Raw genomic sequence first — 16,969 nt, forward strand, 5'->3', positions numbered from 1 at the left:
GTGCGCGTCGTGGTTCATTTGTGCATACATCACGTCGTCAAAGTTACTTAGCATTGCATCTCCGCGCGGCAGTCTGTTACGTTCGTGTATTTCTTGTATTGTCATGAGTGATCCTATCGCGTCGGGTTGCAATAGCCGGTTATCGGGATCGGCAGGTACCTGCGCATCTCCACTCCTTCCGAATTGCTTCAATCCTCAACCACACCATCATCGCAATAATTCCTTTGTACACATGTTTGCAATCTGATAGCGAAGAGTTCAACTCGACGGCAACCGGTCGATGGATGTTCTCAGCCGCATACATACCGCATAGCAGCCAACTCATCTCGTCTACCGTACCCCACTTCTACCAGCACCCCGGTTGCTCCTCATGCCGCTTCCGCTTCCTATCTCACCCAATCCACTCCACACGCTTGATGCGCGATAAGACATGTACGAGATGCTTGGCGGCTTCCCGAAATGGAAGCGCAACCTGGGGCAGATGCTCGTTATCTTGATGACGCAGGGTTCGGCCGTTGACGGCGCCATGTCGTTCAATGGCTGCGAGGAACGGGTTTGCGCGATACCCGGACAGGTATATGTACGCGGCTAGGTAACACATAAACAATCGCTTCGAGGCTGTTCGCATGTTCACCGTCGTCTCTTGACCTTCTTTCTGTCGGTTTTGTGATCATTGAGATGGTAGAGATGGCGCACAGCCCAGAAGAGAAGAAGATCGTGGAGGAGGCCAACAGCGACGATGATGTGCTGGCGCAGCTGGGATATACCCAAGGTAGGTTCACAAAGTCATAATTACGAAGGTATACTGATTGCGGTCACAGAGCTCAAGCGCAGCTTTGGTCTACTTGGGATGGTCGGCTTCTCGTTCAGTATTGTGACTTCATGGACCGCACTCTCTGGTGTACTCATCATTGGTGTTGAATCGGGTGGGCCACCAGTCATGATATGGGGCTGGCTGTGTGTCTGCCTTGTGACACTTGCTGTTGCTTACTCAATGGCTGAGATGTGTAGCGCGTATGGACACGTGTGCCTGACTGCATGGCTGAGCTGACCGTCTCTAAGGTACCCTGTTGCAGGTGGGCAGTACTCTTGGGTGGCTATCCTGGCACCGACACGCTGGGCTCGCTCGATGAGTTATCTCTGTGGATGGTGTGTATTCTCAAGATGGCTTTCCAATCACTTTCTAACATGAACAGGTTCATGCTGATCGGTATCATATGCATGGGCGCAGTCAACAATTTCGTCGCTACGAACTTCATTCTCGGTACCGCCCAGCTCAATTATGGCTTTACGATAGAGCGTTGGCACACAGTACTCATCGCTTATCTCATCACTTTCATCGCAGCGGCATCCAACATCTACCTGCCACACATCCTTAACAAGCTTTCGAAAGCGATCTTCATCTGGAATCTCACTTCCTTCGCCGTCTGTCTCATCACCATTCTGGTCACCAACGATCACAAGCAATCGGCGAGCTACGTATTCAGCGACTTCGAGAATTTCACCGGATGGAACGCGCCATATGCTACATGCCTAGGACTGCTCCAATCAGCGTTCGGAATGTGCTGTTACGATGCGCCTTCGCATATGACCGAGGAGATCAAGAATGCCAGGAAACAAGCTCCCCGAGCGATAGTCATGTCGGTTTACATTGGCTTCTTTACCGGATTCGTCTGGCTAGTCGCACTGTGCTTTTGCATTGGCGATCTCGAAGAGACGGGTGCTACAGCGACAGGAGTACCTGTCATTGCGATTATATTCAATAGCACGAATAGTGTGGCCGGAACATCTACATTAGCATCTATGATCGCTATCATTGCCACAGTATGCGCCAACTCGCTCATGGCAGAGGGATCAAGGGCTGTATACGCCTTTGCAAGAGACAACGGACTCCCTTTCTCCAACGTACTAAGCAAGATCTCGACAAGATCGGTGCCGGTATACGCCATTATATTGACAGCCGTCGTACAAATGGCTTTCAACTCCATCTACTTCGGTACGACAACTGGCTTCAATACCATCATCGCCATCGCCACACAGGGTTTCTACCTCTCGTATCTAATGCCCCTGCTCTCCCGCATTCTCGCCCACTTCTCCGGCAAGAAGACTCGATTGGAAGGCCCGTACTCACTCGGTCGCTGGGGCATTGTTCTCAACATTATCGGGTTTCTGTATCTGGGATTCATCTGTGTCGTATCCAACCTACCTAGTGTCACGCCCGTGACGAGCGAGAACATGAACTACACTTCTGCGGCGACAGGAGTGGTTATGTTCATCAGCTTGATCTTTTGGATTATGACGGGAAGGAAGAAGTTCACTGGGCCTGATGATGGGAATCTATTGGATGTTGGGAGACATGTCGTGTAGGCTTCGGGTACCCCGCTCGGTACCCTTTGTTGTCACTAGGGTCTCACCTCCGATAAGCGACAAATGGAGAATAAGACATCTTTAATAACTTATCTTTGTTGACATGCTTGTGAGTCACTGTGACGCATAGCGCAAGGGTCGAGCCTCGCTACCGCCTGCGGTTAGCACAGGGTCCACGCACCTGCATCCAGGGACCGTTTGATGATTACGAATCGATACCACAGAGTCCAACCTCACAACATCCTCGCAGCCTTTGGCCTGACAAGAATCCCTTCGGAAGTCGTCTCGCTTTGCCGCCGAAATACAAGGCGCGCGCCATCTACGACTACCTCGGGCGACCAGTCTCACATCGTAGACAGACTGTTACACCATGTCGAGAAGAAAAAACGAGCGCGAAAAAGCAAGGCTCAAACGTCGACGCGAGCTTAACCAGAAAGGATACAACATCGCCAACACAATCGAATGTCGGACCCTGCGGAAAGGAGCAAGGAAACAGATCGCACGCGAACGCGCTGTAAGACTATGGATCTATCCCTGGATCATGGCTCCGACAGGCCGATTTCGACATTCGTATCCAAAAGCCAGTCTTCTCGGCCTGCCTTCCGAGATTCGCCAACAGATCATCTACGAAGCGTTCGGTATGACGGAGCTGAGACGCATGGTTGAGTACACAGAGAACAAGGGAGCTTTGGCGGCAGCTCTGACAAAAGAGAAGGCGCAAAAGCTGAAACAACGACGAGAGACAGCAATGGGTATACCCATGTCGCAGTTCGAAAGCGACTGCATCACGATGCTACATCGGCGCATTGCTGACTTTTGTTGTGTGTCGCATTTCCTACACACGGATATGGAGTATGTGGGAAAGCTATGGAAGAAAGATCTGGAGAAGTCACTCAAGTGGCAGTTCTCGGCGCCGCTGAAACTGCACAAAGCGCCTACCCAGGAAACGGTTGACGTTCCGAGACGAACAAGGGGAAGAGTGGTCAAAGTGAAGGGACCGGGCAAGCATGCTAGACGACCCCCAAAGTGTTGGAGGTGTGAGGAAAGACATCATGATAGAGATCCAGTCTGTCCGATGGCGAGATATGATATTGAGAAATGGCGGCGACTGACGAAGAAGAAGAATAAGAGGGATGACTGGATGGATACAACGCAGCCATGCTCGCTGTTCGTGGGGACCAAGATAGTGTTTGCAGACGACTAGGTGGTTGAGGTAGGTAGAACGAAATTTGGAATGCAAGCCGGCAGGCTACCTTTTTGCTGAGGTGGCTAGAATCAAACTTGAAGTATAAGCCGGGAGGCGACATTTCGCTACAGTCCGTTCAGGAATGCCTGTGTTATTCAGTGTAGTCTGCACCCATATTGTGAAGGATCGCGCGTACCGCGAGTGAACGCAAGTCGTCTTCACCTTCACTAGACTGGAGCTGCTCTTTCCAAGACACAATAGCCAGATACAATAGCAGGAAGCTGAAGTCGTACCAGTTATTGAACAATAGCACCCGCCTGGCAGTTGCCATATATCTTTCGTCCTGAGGTTCTGCTTCCATCTCTTGCTTTCTCTTCAAACCCTACTCACATCTACATCTTCATACTCACAATTCAAACAAACAACTACCTTCAAAATGGACGGCGAGAAGATGGAGTTCGGCAAGGAAAGCGACTACTTCCCTTTCCACTTTTTCCCTCCCTCCAAGCCCCTACCCCCCGCTCAGGGACCAACTGGCGCTGGCGCCAAAATGAGCTTGAGCTTGGATGTCTTCCCGCCGGGGCCGGGGGCTGGGGACGACAAGGGCGCTAACTCCGGAAGCGGTGTCTTGGCATTTGCGACAACAAAGCAAGTACCCACGCTTAAAGAGAAGGATTTGTCGCGACTGGTGGAGGAGGAGAGCGACTACAACATGTCGGGGCAGGAAGATTCTGTGGAGCAGATCAGGCGAGACCGCGACGAATACAAGGAGTCACTTGATCGCGAATACGACCGATACGGCAATCTTGAGTCGCAGCACGAGCGACTCAAAGAATCACTCGCAAAGTCCAACAACGACCTCGCCGACCTACGACGCCGGCGCGAAGACACCAGTTTCCAGCTCGATCAAAGCACTTCGCTGCTTGCGCAAGAGCAGGAGAAGATCCACACCCTCGAGACGCGCAACGCAAAACTTGCCCAAGAGCTCCAGAAGAACGAGACCGCCCTCAGCGAGGCTCGCAAGCAGATCGAGAACCTCCACGCCGACGTCCAGCAAGCGCAACAAAATGTCAGAGCCGCCCTCGCCGACCGCGACGAGTACAAGGTGGAGCTCGAAGACTTGAACTTGCAGTTCAAGGATCTAACTGCGCAATGGCAGGAAGGCATGGAAACTATCGCCGAGCTCAAGGAGACACTCGAAGAGCACATCAACTTTGAGGAGAAGAATAACCTCCAGGGCGACATCGCTGAGGCCAACGCCGAGCATGAACGCATTCTACGGGTCGTCGAAGTCAAGGACGAGCGCATCAGCCACCTTGAGTCGCTGTTGCAGAAAGAAATTGAGCGCAACCGCCATGAACTTGATGAGAAGGCTCGAGCCGCCGCTGCTTCGCCCGTCGACGATGACCGCCACATCGGCAGCATGGAGGGTACCCTTGAAGCAGAGCTCGAGAACTCCGGGATCAACGACGATGATTGGATCGCAGCCGATGCCAGCGACTACGAGCCTTATGTGCCATCGTCTGCCTCCGAGATCCACGTAGCCGCCAGCGTCGAACCGCGCGACCCATCGCCAACATCGCTGTCCACCAGCCCCGTTCACCACGCCGCCAGCACCGAGCCTGAAGCTGCGAAGTCGCCCATACAAACCGTCGACATCCGCGAAGCTGCCAGCACCGAGCCCGAGACCGCGAGGTCGCCTATACAAACGCTTGAGGTGCGCGAAGCCGCCAGCAGCCCGCCCGCCGAGCCAGCGCGCATTCCGCTCTCCTTCTACAACGTGCGCGACATCTTCAACTGCGCCCCGGAGCAGCCTGTTGGTGCGGTCTTGACTACCAGCAAGCCGACTGCCATCAGCACCGCGCCCATCGAACCCACTCGCGTTCCGTACTCCCTCAACGACGTGCGCCGTGTCTTCAGCTATACGCCTATAGAGCCTGCTGGTTCGCCTTTGGCCCTCAGCCCGCAGAACATCACCAGCACCGAGCCCATCGAACTCGTGCGCCCCGCGCTCTCCTTCCAGGACGTGCAGAACATCGCTAGCACCGAGCCCGTCGACGCCGCTCGCGCTGGACTTTCCTTGTACGGTGTACAAGACGTAGCCAACTATGCGCCTGTGGTGCCTGCTGAGGCGCGTTTCGCCATGTACGAGGAAGAGATTACGAGCGTTTCACCCCACAGTCCTGTGTCTGTTGCCTCGACACTTTTTGGAGACGAGATCGCCAACTTTGCGCCAAGAGAGCCCGCCGTTCCTACACTCGCGCTGAGCCCAACTGGATCTGTCAGTACCAGTCCAGTTGCGCGTCAGAACTCCACCGCCGAGCTTTCTACCCAAACTGACGCACCCGCAACCACCACCGATTTCTCCGTGCAGACCGACGCACCTGCGCTCACGAGCCAAGTTCTTCCTCAAGCAGCTCTCGAGACGACGCCCGTCGAACCCAACACCCAGGTTGCCATCGCCAAGCCTACCAACCGCATCACTCCCGTCATGGTCACCCGCGAAGTCAAACCCGTCGAGCAGGCCCTCCACCAGCCCGAACATCAGCGCCCAGTCGCAGCTTCGTCCAAGAAGATTGGATTCATGGGATGGATCCCCTGGTTGGTCGCGATCCTTGTGGCGCTTTACGCACTCGTCCAAGAGGCCGAGCTAGCTGCGTGGAAGAACGCGAACGGTGTCGGTTTCGGTGGCGGCTACGGAAACGTGGCTACTCGCAGTGGAGCTTACGGCAATGGTCGCCACCTTTTCGGCGTCATTCCCATCGGTATGGACATTGGCGGTTCGTGGGTGTCCGAACAGATTGCGCGACGCATGTCTGCGGCCATCTCTCTCCTCGAGGACTTGGCTGGTATCCCGGTCGAGCCTCATTACTGAGCTTGCTGGACACAACTGGCACTTGGTATTAAGATTCGCACCTTCGACGAACCTTGACGATCTACCGAATGCGTCTCACCGCTCGCCGTCCATCATCAGTCTGATGACATCTACGACATTGTGCGAAGATCATGTTTCGACAGCCATTTACGACCAAGTTGAACTCTCCAGCAGCGTCATGACGGCGCATACTTTAATGCTTTTCCTTTCTTTCATTGCTTCACGAAATTGCATACCCCGGAACAAAATACCCATTCCTACTTTCCGAAAAAAGATGTGCTGGGACACAGCATCTACGACGGCGTTTTTTTAGGCTCCGGCCAGTCGTTTCAGCGAGATGGACTGTTTATACCCCCCGATACCCCCCTTGAAATTTGCTTCTTTCTGCGAGCTGCGAGCGACGAAGAACATGTAACCTCCAGCCGCGGGATACGATTTGTTTACCAAATCTGCGGACTTGGATACGACGTCGGCAGTTGCCCTCGAGACGAAAGATACGATTACGACTTCAGATAGCACATTAGACTAGACTATGATGATTCTTCACGCCCAACAGAAATCCTCATCCTCGTCTCTACGTGAAGCCCGATTACGCGTCGTGAATGCCTCAGCTCGACAGGCAATGTCCAATTGTTGACTGGATGGATTATCTCGATGATGGTACGGTACTCCTCCGCAAGCCTTCACTGGAGGATAATGGACGTGATCCATCATCTCGGGAGATGGAGGAACGCAAGGCCGGAGATGGAAGAGGACACCGTTGCTTGGTCAATTCATCAGTGCCCAATATCACGCACGGCAGAGTATCAGGCAGAGTATTATAGCGGTCGGATGAATCATGAGCCTAAAGGTATTCGTAAGCGGTCAGCTGAACAGAGTGAGATCGTCGCGACCGGAGAAGGTATCCTAGATGTGTGGCGGGAATCGCGTGAACTCATGATTGTGATATACGTTGACTTGGTATTGATATAATACTACCGGTACTATACTGCAAGGTCTCTACTATGTCTATTGCGCATCATTAACGCAATATGTACAGATTATCAGGTTCACTGAGATGCAATGCATCAAGAGAGGTACATACGATTACCCCCACGCGCTTATATCTTCGAACGCAGTTGCCGGGAGTATTCGGGCCGCTCGTGACAACAGCGGAAGCATCAGCGCCCAAGGTGACGGTCGACTGCGCGGCCAAGCAGCGGAAGAGCGCATCCTTGGGTCCGAGATGGCCGGACTGGGATGCACTGTCTATGTTGGGATGTTGGGGACGATGAGGTAGATGAGGGACATGCCGTGCGAGGTTTGGATGGTGTTCAACTGGTGGGTCGGGTGCCCTGACACCGGCGGATGGGGATGCAACGGAGAAGAAAGAAAGCGGTGGGTACCCTGTTCCACCATAACAATGTCAACAAGCGGAAGGTATCCAGATGAAACCCATTGAGAAAGTGGCTCGAGGCGCAATGGCCACGGCTGCACGTCGTAGCACGACAGTGCCGTGATGGCTGGATGTCGGGCTGGCGCCTATGCCGATGCTCCTGCTCTTTTTGTCTGAAGTTCTCGACCACGAGAACAGAAGCCGACGACTTTAAAGTTTAATCTGACAGGAACAAGTGGAAATGACAGAGACCACTACTCGTAGTCAAGATATAGAGTTCCATCACGGTGGCCATTGCAGAATCGGGAGGGTGCTGGCTTGGGCAGCACGGCAGGCTGCGTGCAATCAAGAGATGCGCATCATTGAGCGTCGCAGCATACATGTGGTGACACGAAAACACGTGCTGTGCTGGCGGAGGTACTGGACCTGATGGGTGCCTGACGAAGATTGCGCTGGAGCGGTAGGTCTGGAATTTGGACTAATGAGAACCAGCCACGACGAGGAAGCACGAGGAGATGGAGCCCTAGTGTGCGGTAGAGGGAAGTGTTCCTACTGGCAGCCCGTGCTTGAAGGCTCTGCACGCTCGAGGATAGGCTTGCACTCCGTTTTGGCCGCGGAGGCGATGATGCTGTCACTGTAGAGTGAAGAAGCAGTGATAGAAGACGGATCGTCGTGCACGCTGCTGGGCTCGGCCGCTCATGAGTAGGCGGCGCCCGAGAGGAGTGGCATGTTGGAGCGGCGGCAGCGAGTCGGTGAAGCCTCTCTGGACCGACCGAAGCTGGGCGCACAACGTCACAGATGGCCGAAGCGAGCGACCAGGGCGTGGCCTTGGTTGTTGTTGGGGGTGATGATGCAGGGCTCACCGGCGGACAGGTAAGAAATGTCTGTAAAAACACCAGCGGCTAGCCCCGAAAGCCTCTCCACACGCCGGCAAACCTTGAAGGGCTCGTCGAGCAGCGCAAATGGCTTTAATTTGCCCAATCACGGCTAGCAGCGCGCGCGGTAAAGAAACAAGTCCCTGCTGACAAGCGACGATGCCCGTTTGCATCACCGTCACTAGGGCTCAGAAGGGTCAGGCTGGTCTCGGGCACCCTCGCAGTTGCTGCCCAAGCGACGCCACCTGAGGGCTGCCCAGGTCCGTCTCCACACCGTCGAATGCGCACCAGACGCTCGAGCTATGGAGACTGCTGGCCCATTCGAATAATTACTTCGGCTGCCGACGGTACGCCGCTCTTTTCGTCTTCTTTTCTCTTCCCTCCTGCTGCTTTCCCATCGATCGCATCTCGACAGAACCAGCCTGCATCAACGCCGCCAAACCAGTGTCACAAGCCTGCTCTCAGCGTGCTGCCCAACCGCTTGACCTGCATCACCGCCATCACCCCATCGGCCAATCACCCCCCGCTCCCGCTGCAAGCCATTCTTCAGTTGCGGCTCCTCGACTCTTTGAGCACTCAGTAAAGTACTCTTCCCGTCGCCCGTACGCTGCGCATTGTCTGCCAGAGTGCGCATAGTGCTTGGATCTTAGTTCCCTCTACTTCCGAGTACCTGCTGTGACCGCCCCCACCAGGAAGCTGCATCCAGCCACGCCGTCAAGGTCCACTCTTGTCACAGGCCAGACCCCCCAAGGTGCCGGTATATTGGTCAAAACCCCGCTTCTGCGTCCTGCATCTCTGAACACCTCGCTCCTGGACTCTTTCTGGACACCTCAGCCCTCGGACTCCCAGGACTGCTTTTGCCCGTATCTTGGTTGCCTAGAGCCCCTCCATCTTAGCTCCCATAGCTTGGCCCCCATTCCAGGACTGACATCACTGTCATCTTTCTTTTCATCCCCTTCACACACGCCTCTCAATAACCATGTCGCGCGCAAATCAGTGGTTTGTGCCAGGCGATGGCATCGCGAGAGAAGTCATCACCGCCGACATCCAGCGCTACCTGGGCCCAGATGCGCTTGTCAGGCCCGGCACAGGCACCGGAGAGTACCAGGTCCGCACATGTCTCCTTGATGCCAGTACGACGGAAAACTAACTCTCTCACAGGGCCAGCCAGGCTACTGGATAACCGCGTACCGCACTCTCACTTCGGTAGGTTGAGCCGTCGGACGGTGCTCGCGCACTTCGCTAACGAACCCTCAGCAAATGATTCAGGACTTGAAGATGGACTCTCAGCGCTGGCAACAGGAGCGCCAGCCTGGCGACGTCGGACGTGGAGGTAGCCATAGTCCTCAAGTGCGCACTACTAAGGTATCTGGGGGCTCTAACGCTTCATTAGTCGCTTACCAAGACTCTCGTACACATGCTGCTCGTCAGCATTGGGGTCCGACAAAACCGTATGAACACGGTGCGCCCAAGTCGGCGGCGGATCCCTATGACCAGCCACCTCGCCAGTCGTCAACGTCGTCTAGAGCGACAACGTATGCGTCTTCAGGCTATGGTAGCAGTGATCCCCATTATACCACGACTCCCACATCCGCGTATGGAAGTTCGCATCCAGGATACCAGGCTTCCTCCGTCTCCGCTGCTCCCAGGACCCAGCCAGCGGACCCGTACTCATCTTACCAACAGCCCAGCGGACGGGATTACCCTGCGCAGTCTGCTTATTCCTCTTACCCAGCGCAGACCCCAGATCCCTATGGACGCCAGCCGGCCACCCAAGCGACCCAGTACGCTACTCCAAGGTATTTTGGTTACTATGACGAACCCTATTTGGTCTATCGCTAAGCCCCATTAGTGCCACAGCAGCCGCTCCTGGCTACTACATTGCCTCTGACGGTCGTCGTAAGTCATTGCAGTCGTTGCGCGACTCCACAACTAACATTTCTCCCTCAGAATATCCCTTGTCGCAACAACCTCAATCGTCACGCAATCCACAGTCTGGCACCTCTAGGTACAGTACAAGATAGAGTCCATCTCCATTGACGGCCTTGTCCTTGTTCCTGCGTCGATATACCGATCCCGGAGATACCCCTTCTTTCCAAGCTACTGGATGGTGCTCTGGAGTCTGGCCACTCTAATGTTTTAATGGATCCATCTTCTACCCTCTGGGTACCGTAGGGAGTTTGCCATTACCAAAAGCATCCGGACAGATTTGTTTCCCTGGGACTTAAGCCATGGACCCATACCTCTCCCAGCCTGGCGGAGCAGCCCACAGGAGCATTTACTACCCGGATTTTCTTTGTTTTTGATCTTATGTACGTTAATTGGGAAATTGGGTTTCGTTTCTCATTCTCCTCACACGACTGGATCTTTGCTCTGCAGGATGCGGAACCAATTCCTGCCATGGATCTTCCAGCCTCCATCTGGACATGTATTCCGCTCATGTCTGTTATTATCATGCAATTGCATCAATTCCCCGGATTCTGCTTTTCTTGCTATGTATATACCTACGACACGGGCGTTGCTCCACGAAGTCGATGTTTACGAATGAACGGTTATCTGCCCATGCACAGCATGCGTAGAAGTAAACACCACTGTGCCCATCACATTGCTTTGATCCCGCACTGGCGTGCTGCTGGATGCTTTGCGCCCACTCATCTCACTGACATCACCACACTGACGCTCCGTTCATCGTGCTTGACAAGCCATCCCTCTCGCTGCCTGGTGAAGTCATCACAATCTAGGTTGTTCTGCGCCACCGAGTCACTTCATGCAATTCGCCTCAATGGTACGATGACTAGCATGGGCGGTGGGTTGATCTCGCATTCTGCCTCTACCCGCCGATCGGCACGATTATCACCACGCTACGGCAATCTTCTTGCGCCATTTTCAGCTGCCCCACGTGACTATGCAGATCTCATGCCGACACCCGGACGGTGCCTGCCAATATTATGCTGTGCGTGCTGTAGATGAGCTCTATGAAGTCCTGATGGCTGTGGCACATTCAAGTCGAGTGAATTCTGAATACATGTGGGTACAGATGAACACCCGCTTGCGTCCATTGCCGAGGTAGATCTTGCCACCACACCGACGTTGCACGATCTGCATACTCTAGGTGCGCAGATCCCTAAACCTCCCAAGCTGAAAATCTGGAAAAAAGAAGCTATTCAAAGTTTGACGACCTCACGAGCTTCGCCTCCTGACGCCACAAGCTCAAGCCGATGATGCAGCGTGGAAAATCTCGCGAGCTAGCTGTCGTCTTAGCAGGTGAAGCGGCTCGGCCCATCTAGAACCACTTCGCAAAACCACCCTGAAGCTAGGAGCATAGTCACTACGGAATCTTCTACTTCCTTGACGATCTGCTTGCTATCGCTATAAGGTTTTCAATCCATAGTCGTGCTATCTAGTCACCTCCTCGGAGCATCTGGTCACCACGTGTTCTGACGAGTCATGATGCCGCTTTCCACGTCGGTCTCCAAGTCCGCAGATTCTCCCGGGCCAAACAATTATCCGAGCCTAACACTACCGCGATAGAACATCAAGGCCGAAGACACCGTTATCTCGCAGTAGCATATGCCGAACCCCTCGGCATCCACCAGCGATAGCGGAGATACTCCCGCAATGTCGAGCTTGGCCCGTCGTCACAACAGCTACATCATGGGCGCCGCCATGTTGGGTTGCAAACCTTCTACCTTTAGCTCTCCACGACATACACCATGATAGCGTTCCCAAAGCTCTGGGTGGCTTCGACGCTCCTAGTCCAACAGGTGTTTGCAGGCCGTAATTTACTCCCGCGTAATGATACGGAAACGCATGCGACGGGCTTGTTGCACGAGTCGATGGACTGGATGGACATGTACTATGACAACGAAAGAGGCTATCTGTTCAGCTTGGACGCGGCTGCCCTGACGCATGACACAAGGTCGAGCGTCTGGTATGCAGCTGGCTTGTTGGCGCGAAACGAAGCCGATGATGTCGAGCAGGCAGTACGCATCGTGAAGAACGTCATTGGAGGGCAGTTCAAGAACGAGAGTGAGCAATGGTGAGTTTGGTAGTCCAGAATGACCATCAAATGCCTCTAGCTAATCTTGCTGACATAATCCAAGGTACGGCGACTATCAAATCTATCCTGAAGAGCCGACTGTGGGTACGGAGCAGTACCCAGCTGTCATATACAACTCATGGGACCCCAATTGGCGTGGCTTCGTCGGCACAACGTTTGTTGTTATGCTAGAAGAATTCCCGCATCTCCTTCCTCAAGATGTTCAAGATTACATACTGGAGAGTCTGTTCAACACCACGATTGGAGATAGTTACCGCGTTGGTGGCGTCGACGATGATAACCTCTACCCGGCCTACAGCAACCCCTCTATCATGAGGGCCTTTGTCTCCGGATACGTTGGTCGCCGCGCGAACGACTCCAACATGACAACCGCAGGCGAAGCCTACGCGAAAGAGGTCATCGATCTGTTTGTCCGTGACAACACGCTTTCTGAGTTCAACTCTGGAACTTACGCTGGTGTTTCACTGTACGCGCTCACACTTTGGGCAAAGTATATGCCAGGTGATAGCATAATGGGCGAGTATGGACCGAAGATGATTCGCGACACGTGGTCGGTACTGGGTGAGCTATATCATGCGGACTTGAAGAATGTGGCTGGACCCTGGGATCGCGCGTATGGGTTTGACATGAACCGGTATCTGAGTATTCTGGCGCTGCATATGTGGACGATTGTCGGTAAGGAGATGGCGCCTGTCAATAAGAAGGTATGTACTGTTCTCTTTCAAAAGCACACCAAGGATAGTTACATCTCGTGTTGCAGTATACATCGTCTTAGCAAGTGTTCACTTGTTAAGATATAGCAGCATGCATATGGCACTGCGATACGGATTCTAGCCATCCCTGGAGAGAGAGTGCCAAAGCTAACAATTCGAACATAGCCATATGCCATGGGCCACAAGAACGACTTCGCAATTGGGCCCCTGGTCGCTATCCTAGCACCCTACCACAACACCCTGGTCCCCAACACCACTCTCTCGTCGCTCTCTTCCTTCCCCGGTACCCATACCGTCAAGACTTCCGCTTTCTCCCCGCCCTACGATACTTACCCGCGCAACATAACCGCCTATCTCAGCCCGAATTTGACCATCGGCGCGGAGTCCTTCTCGGAGAATGTCGTCGGCGGCCCGTCCATCAACAAGAACTCATTCAATCCTGCGGTCGTACAGTGGAAGAGACAGGACGGAACTGTGGGTTGGATGAGTCTGTATGCCCAGACCATGGCGCTAGATGTCGTTGTAGAAGAAGGCAGCCTAATGCTCGAGTACCCAATGGGAAATGCGTCGAGTGCGTTTTCTTTCCTGGTCGGCACAAATGGGTGGGATGGGAAGAGGGATGTGCGCGGCTGGGCGGATGTAGAGGGTATTGACGTAGCGGTGTCCGGGTCTGTGGGGTTGGAGCCTGAGGTTACGTTTAATGGGCTTGTTGGAGGAGCGGGCGAAGTCATAAAGTAAGTTCCCCGAAGATCGTCGCTTGGGGAGAGAAGGGGGGAAAAGAAAGTGGGCGTTCGCTAACATGATACAGCGACTTTGAGTTTTGGAACTTTACCTATAGGATGCCAGAGGGGAGCGAGGAGGTGCCGCGAGTTCAGCTGGACTTTGACGTCGTGTGGTGAAGTGAAGAATCGTAAACGTCAGACTACATCATCAGTTTTGGCAGCGTGGACTATCGCAGAGGCAAAGCGAATAAGCGCATCTTTATCACGAATGCATCCGGGGCTCAAGAAGAAAGCGTTCACTTCCAAACAACGTGACTTCATTCAAACATTGACTCGTCGTAACACTTAATATGATCAACTCCCTCTTCCAAAGAACAACTTGGCCTGCCCTTTCTCTACCCCGTCTCCTCTCCCAGCACCGTTTCCCGGTGGCCGTCCCCGCCCTCTAGAAGGTTTCGAACCGCCAGCACCTTTTTTTGCAGGGGCCGGTGTGGGATTCCTCTCTTCCTGCCGCATTTCCTTCGATAGATCGAGGGCAAAGTGGTAGTCTTCGTGTTCGGCTTTTTCGCCTGGTGGGAGATGGAGGTTACAACGTGAGCAAAAGTAAGTCTCTACAGGTCTTTGCGGTACGGAGGGTCTAGCACGAGGAACAGGTGTTACTGGGTCGTGATGCTGTTGTGGTGGTGAATGTGACGCGGGCTGGGGTTGGGCCGAGGGAGGTGTATCTGGGGGATACACGTCCATGTCTGAACTGTGACGGTCTAATGGTGGTGTCGATGGTCGCTGTACATCATCGTCTTGTTGTGCTTGGAAGGGATCGAGATCCTCCCCAGTTGCTTCCGCCTCGTCTCCACTCTCGTCCCTTGTAGATTCGCTATGTGCTTTCCACAACACAGCTCTTGCAGCATCGAAGTCGCTTTTCTTCTCATCTCTCGGGCCGAAGAAATTAGCAATGTTGCCTTTTGTCCTTCTCCGCTTCGCGGGTGGCTCGCCTCCACCGATGGTAGCTCTGCCACTTGACATCATGGCCTTTGCTTCTTCGCCTCGAACGAGGAAGCCACCAATACCTTTATTGTTCGTGATGCCGTCTTCGAAACCCCCGACGCTCAGAGAAAGATTGGAGCAAGGCCACGCTCTCCCATCGACGACGACTTGGGCCAGAAGATTCTTGGCAAGATCGAACAAGATGGTTTCTGACAGTGGTTTGCCCTGGGGTATCGGTGCTTGTCGACTCCGTGTTTGTGCACCTTGACGATGATGCAAGTTGATGCTCTTGGGCCTTCTCTTGTTCTCCAGCACACCCTCTTCCACGCACCGTGAGAATATGTCCGCCACGAAGATGCGTAGCCACCGTACACCCTGCTCGAACGAGTTGATGGCTGGTCTAAAGGATTTGGCCGAAAGCATGCTCTTGATCTGCGTGCGCGGGTTGACCTCGCTGCTGTCTTCGCCTCTGATGATGGAGTATATCCAGCTGCCGGTGTCATCACCCAGCTTCTTCAATTGATCCAATGGCTGTTCCACAAGGTCCTTCACTTTGTCTGTTCCGAACATTGCCACTACTTCGTCCCCCAGTTTGCCTCCCAGCATGCGAATCTTGGTAAACTTCATGTCGGAGAGAAAGTGCTTGACAGCGCGATTCCGTATAACGGTTTGTTGATTTGGTTTCTTGTATCCTGATCCTAGTTTCGATAGCATCTTGTTCCTTGCAACGCCCCCGGAGCATGTGTAGCCCAACGTATCCTTGATATGTCTCCTCACATCTCGTACAATCTCGGATGCGATGACCATACACACATCGTCCCAGTCTGGATCTCTGTCTTCTCCATCTTCCTCGCCTGTTTCGACGAGCGCATCGGCCGCCCAGTCCAACACGGTTGTAGGCACCTTCGGCAGTGGCTCCGTCGGGTCGTCGTACGGCGCGGGGCCTCTCAATTCGGGGTATCTCTCCAGCAATATGGTATGCACCTGCGCGCTCAGGTCCATGAAAACCTCGTCGATACTCGCCTTCTCGACACGTTGTTCTTTCTCGGGCAGAGTCTCCTTGATGCATTTCAGGATCTTGCGGCACTCCATGCGATATGGGTCCAGGCTGACTTTATGCGTCGCCATTTCCTTGAAGCTGTTCTCATGATATGCCCATGTCTCGTCTCCCTCCTTCCACGTCGCAACATGTTGTAGTATAAGATCCGGGCATTGCTTCAACGCTTCAGTCGAGGTGACGTGTCGGCTGAGTCCGAATGCGCGCGCGGGGTAGTTGATCGCTATCAGGCCCTGCCATTGTTGTACGGCGAGCGGTTTGGAGGGGTCGATGCCGAGGCGGACGGTTTCGCACTGCGCGTAGAAGGCATCGAGATCGACGTGTGCGATCACACGGAGGGGCGTCTGCGGGCTGTACGTCTTAAGCTGGTGTAGCTGTTTATACGTGAACTTTGACTTGGGGATGCGACGCGGAGAGGTGATGGAGAACTGCGACGAATGAAACTCCGGCGATGGTGACGACATGCCGAGTGACGGCTCATATCAGAGATTGGGGTCACGTTCGAGGAGGGCGCGATAGAGTCTGGGAGGGTACTAGCCGAGTTGCGTAGTGGAACTGGAGAATGCGATGTAGACGCGACATCTGGAAGGCGCGTGTTCCCGCGGTCCCGTGCATGCGCGTCATTCATCCCCGAGATCGCGCTAGCCAGATCGGATTCGCTGTTCGATCAACACCACGTCTGCAACCATCAATCAATCTCACGACAGCTATGCGTGCTACCACTGGATATGGGACTACGATGTCGCAATCGAAGG

General features: G+C 54.0%; 5 protein-coding genes across 5 annotated transcripts; 4 read left to right on the forward strand and 1 right to left on the reverse strand.

Annotated features, from left to right (window-relative positions):
• Positions 1 to 678: 678 nt before the first annotated feature.
• J4E84_010966 (uncharacterized protein) lies at positions 679 to 2,367 on the forward strand (the record flags this gene model as incomplete). Its single annotated transcript, XM_049393521.1, has 4 exons — positions 679 to 772; positions 822 to 1,014; positions 1,063 to 1,149; positions 1,197 to 2,367. The coding sequence occupies 4 exons, from the start codon at positions 679 to 681 to the stop codon at positions 2,365 to 2,367; spliced, it is 1,545 nt and encodes a 514-aa protein (XP_049238731.1).
• Positions 2,368 to 3,989: 1,622 nt separating this feature from the next.
• J4E84_010967 (uncharacterized protein) lies at positions 3,990 to 6,428 on the forward strand (the record flags this gene model as incomplete). Its single annotated transcript, XM_049393522.1, has 1 exon — positions 3,990 to 6,428. The coding sequence occupies one exon, from the start codon at positions 3,990 to 3,992 to the stop codon at positions 6,426 to 6,428; it is 2,439 nt and encodes an 812-aa protein (XP_049238732.1).
• A 3,229-nt stretch (positions 6,429 to 9,657) lies between these two features.
• J4E84_010968 (uncharacterized protein) lies at positions 9,658 to 10,213 on the forward strand (the record flags this gene model as incomplete). Its single annotated transcript, XM_049393523.1, has 4 exons — positions 9,658 to 9,786; positions 9,840 to 9,884; positions 9,936 to 10,011; positions 10,072 to 10,213. Coding segments are annotated over 4 exons (392 nt in total), but the record flags the coding sequence as incomplete, so codon positions are not given.
• A 2,301-nt stretch (positions 10,214 to 12,514) lies between these two features.
• J4E84_010969 (uncharacterized protein) lies at positions 12,515 to 14,189 on the forward strand (the record flags this gene model as incomplete). The annotated part of the gene is made up of 3 exons (XM_049393524.1): positions 12,515 to 12,717; positions 12,782 to 13,442; positions 13,617 to 14,189. The coding sequence occupies 3 exons, from the start codon at positions 12,515 to 12,517 to the stop codon at positions 14,187 to 14,189; spliced, it is 1,437 nt and encodes a 478-aa protein (XP_049238734.1).
• A 338-nt stretch (positions 14,190 to 14,527) lies between these two features.
• Positions 14,528 to 16,678, reverse strand: J4E84_010970 (uncharacterized protein; the record flags this gene model as incomplete). The annotated part of the gene is made up of 1 exon (XM_049393525.1): positions 14,528 to 16,678. The coding sequence occupies one exon, from the start codon at positions 16,676 to 16,678 to the stop codon at positions 14,528 to 14,530; it is 2,151 nt and encodes a 716-aa protein (XP_049238735.1).
• Positions 16,679 to 16,969: the final 291 nt, after the last annotated feature.

Source organism: Alternaria hordeiaustralica, assembly GCF_023758085.1.
Source record: "Alternaria hordeiaustralica strain BMP 2776 chromosome Unknown scaffold_51, whole genome shotgun sequence".
NCBI classification, from domain to species: Eukaryota; Fungi; Ascomycota; class Dothideomycetes; order Pleosporales; family Pleosporaceae; genus Alternaria; species Alternaria hordeiaustralica.